Genomic DNA, 3,700 nt, shown 5'->3' with positions numbered 1-3,700 from the left:
TTCTGAGCGTGACACAGATATAGTTGGTCGTATCCGGGCGAGTGGTAGTCTGTCCTATCTTGTACTTGATGAAGCCAGGAGGAGCCACGTTGCCAACCGTACTCCCGATGTTCTCCACTACTTCAGCGTTCACGACGTTTCCTCCCTTGTGCACAGTCACCGTTAGGGAGCAGGCCGAATTTGCCGTGTTGACATTTTGCCATGACCAGGACAGGGCATAGGTCCCTCGAGCATTGAGGCCGAGGCTGTGCTCTAGAGTCAATTTTAGAGGCCCTCCTATGCTCCAATCTAGCCTTGTACTGGGCCAGTAGTCTGCCAGGTCGACTTCCTTGGGGTTTCCAGTGCACTTGTCAGTCAACGGGGTTCCACCATTTAGCCTGTTGCTCATCAGAGCTACGTAAGCAGTGTTCGTTTGTGTGCCGCAGACTCCTTGAAAGCTTATCACCGACCCAACCTCAACGTTGAAGTTGGGTTGCAAGGTTACAAAGACATTGGTCATAGAGCCAGGATCGCTGGAGCTCTGAAACATGGACACTCTCAACTTGTTGCCAACTACCTCCAAGATCTTGGAAGAGGAGTCAAACTTCCTAGGAGGGATCGTAACCGATACAGAGCTGGATGACGTGCAGAAGTCGTTCGTCGAACAGCTTTGACCCGACAATGAAACTCTCAAGTCCCGGGAGGTCTGGGGGTTCCCACCAGTATTCAAACTGAAGGAGAAAGTCACGACCTCTCCCGCTTGAATGTACTGACCCGGAATAAGCTGCAGCGTCAAGGTCCCCTCGGCATGGAACTCTGCCTGACCAACAGCCTGCGTGCTTGTGGAGGTTCGAAACCTCGGAGGCATGAGCTCCTGTGCTGTGCTCGACCCCTCGCACTGACACTTGCTCTGGAAGAGCGGAATGTACTGACTTGGCGACAAGCTTCCCGTCAGGCCAGTCAGGGAGATCATGGTCGGGTTGGCAGCGACGGAGTAGATGGTGGAGGAGCTGACTAACGTGACGGTGATACACACGGCTTGATTCGGCCCATCGTTGTTTCCAGACGCTGCGGCATAGACGAAGGATGGAGGCGCTACTGTGCCGACGCCTCCAGCTCCCTTTCGTGTGGGGATTGGAGGAAGGTCCGTCCCAAACCTGACAGATCGATACTGATCGAAGGGAACTTGATACACCAGGAGATCGCTTGCGCATGACGTCGACGGGAAGTCGCTGATAGAGCTGACGGCGCAGCCTCTCAGAGAGCCAGAGGCTTGATAGATGGCAACATGCGCCAACTGATACCACTGCTCGTCAATCCCTCCTATCGGTGGCAAGGGACCGAGACCGTTCTGCTTGCCATGAGCGTCATAGTTCTGAAAGAGCGACACCTTGCTGATGTATACACCGGTGATGCGACGCGACGAAGACACCAGCAGACGGAGCGTCTCTTTCTGTGAGTCCCAGTGGCACATGGAGAAGGAATCTGCACGTATCTGCTTGAGATCGAACGCGTTGGACGAGAGGTCTTGTGTTATTCCGAAGCATCCCCCGGCCCCAGGACCGTTTCCGGATGCGGCTTGGTTGGAAACAGGAGATGGAACGGTTGCCCACGTCTTGGATAGGCTTTCAGATATGGTAACGACTTGACTCTGCTTCATCCACTGGACATTCGTTTCGGCACCGCCAGACCGGTATGCACCGAACAGGTTCGATCCACCTGAAAACCGCGGGAGGTAGACTTCGATGACAGAGTCGGATGTCAGGATGTCATTCCCTTCACTCCAAGCTCCCAGAGAACCCCAATAGATCTTCATGTCGGTCGCTTTCAGATCGGTGATGCCTCCTTCCATGTGCAGCTGAGCCGTCTCAGCGACTGTGTACTTCATCCCATGTAGAGTGGACACAGCGGCGAGAGAAGCCGTGCTCATGAGTAGGAGAATCAACACCACCACCTGTCGAACAGTTACACACGCCTTTACCATCATCATCATCATGATCATCATCTCCATCATCATCATGTCAATATCTCCTTCATAATTTCCATCATCATCATCTCCATCATCATCATCATCATCATCATCATCATCATCATCATCATCATCTCCATCATCATCTCCATCATCATCATAATCATCATCTCCATCATCATCTCCATCATCATAACCTTGCAAGCAACGTCAACAACCTGCTGCCCAACAGCCATGGCGTACAGCCTCTCTGGCACCCACCCTGATCATCGGAATTGCTATCTTGTTAAAAAAATTGGTCGGCTGTTCGGCGGAAGGCTGAGGACCCGTACCGAGTAGCTGCAAAGAACCGGTCCGACTGGGCTACCAGACGGACTAGTATTTTTTTTCACTACCCCTGGCCCTCCCACCCCTGTAACGGTCAGCAGGACGGGTCACCCCCAGGCTTCCGGTGTACAGGTCTCAGCACGTTGTAGGTACTAAAGTTTTACTTAAACTGCTCCGGTAAAAGCCGACGTGAGCAGTGCTATGGGATCTTAATAAGTAGGATTCGAATTAGGTTCAATACTTTTCCATTGGTTTTTTGTCAATTTTATTGTTGCACAATATTTCAAACCACAAACTTCCATGGCAGGGCCACGTCCTCCGATACTACTACTATATACGTCGCTTGCGTGGTTGGAGTAGCGGTTTTGCTGCCTCCTCCGTTTCCTGGTGTTTTTATTGAGGCGGGTTTGTAGGGTTTATCCTCCTCTTCCTTGTTGACAACATAACATGAACTATCATCCTGCCAGCATAGATTCATGCCAGCCTGCACACATGAGCTCACCCTCCGATTGTTGAACAATCACTTGGGCAACAAGATTGTGTTCCTGAAAGCTTTCCTGTTGTGTGTTCAACGAGGACATGTTGCATTTTGCACGCACGGCGCGAAACCCAGGACACGATGCTCACAAAATGAGCAGCCGTCGGTGAGGAAGATTTCATACTGTACGTTTCATGTTGTTGATGTTCTGCATTCACAGCATCAGGCATATTGCAGCAGTCTCTCTAATGCAATATGCCGGATGCTGGAACCTCATATGAGTGCAACGCAACCTTCGCATCCGCATCCAATCAGCATAGCATTGCAACCGCATGAATGCATCGATGGAACAAGTGGTTGACAGTTCAAAACTAAACAGGAGCCTTGCGCTACTGCTCTTTGTCCTGATCCTTGTTCCCCTGCTTGCCGTGCATGCCGTCGCTTGCGTGGTTGGATTAGCGGTTATTGCTGCCTCCTCCGTTTCCTGGTGTCTTGTTGAGGCGGATTTGTAGGGTTTATCCTCCTCTTGCATGTTTGCTCCAGTTTGCCTTTTCTTTCTCTGTCATTCAAAAGATATGATAGTGGGCATGCGAGGGGTTCCAACCCATCCAAGCATGAGGTAGGGTGTGAGAAAGAGGAGCGAGATGGAGGCATGTGCCCAGCAGCTGGAGAGGTAGCCAGGACTTGTGCTGGGGTGCTGCTGGGAGGTCTGATGAGGGAGAGAAAGATGCGAGGAGAGGGAGAGAGCTGACATGGAAATCGGCGGTGACGGAGGTCGCGGATGAAGAGTAGCTGACGCTCTCAGAGCTCTGACGGACAAGGTCGACGGGGAGGAGGGGCAGAGGCAACAGCGGCAGGAGCGATGGAGGAGAGAGGAGGAGGAACAGCAGAGGAGGGGAGGGGAGTGTGTGCGGTGAGGAGAGGGAGGGAGGGAGGGGAGGGAGGGA

The 3,700-nt window shown here is 52.3% G+C and overlaps 1 protein-coding gene across 1 annotated transcript in view; it reads right to left on the bottom strand.

Annotated features, from left to right (window-relative positions):
• Window positions 1-1,867, bottom strand: part of GUITHDRAFT_118136 (hypothetical protein) — a gene marked incomplete at both ends in the record, with an annotated part of 13,039 nt that extends 11,172 nt beyond the window's left edge. The window contains one exon of the mRNA XM_005822573.1: window positions 98-1,867. Coding sequence (XP_005822630.1) covers window positions 98-1,867 — 1,770 coding nt within the window. The remainder of the gene's footprint in view (window positions 1-97) is intronic.
• Between the last annotated feature and the right edge of the window lie 1,833 nt (window positions 1,868-3,700).

Source organism: Guillardia theta (genome assembly GCF_000315625.1).
Source record: "Guillardia theta CCMP2712 unplaced genomic scaffold GUITHscaffold_122, whole genome shotgun sequence".
NCBI classification, from domain to species: domain Eukaryota; class Cryptophyceae; order Pyrenomonadales; family Geminigeraceae; genus Guillardia; species Guillardia theta.
Note: the sequence above shows the minus strand (reverse complement) of the source record. Positions and strands in the feature narration are given on the sequence as shown.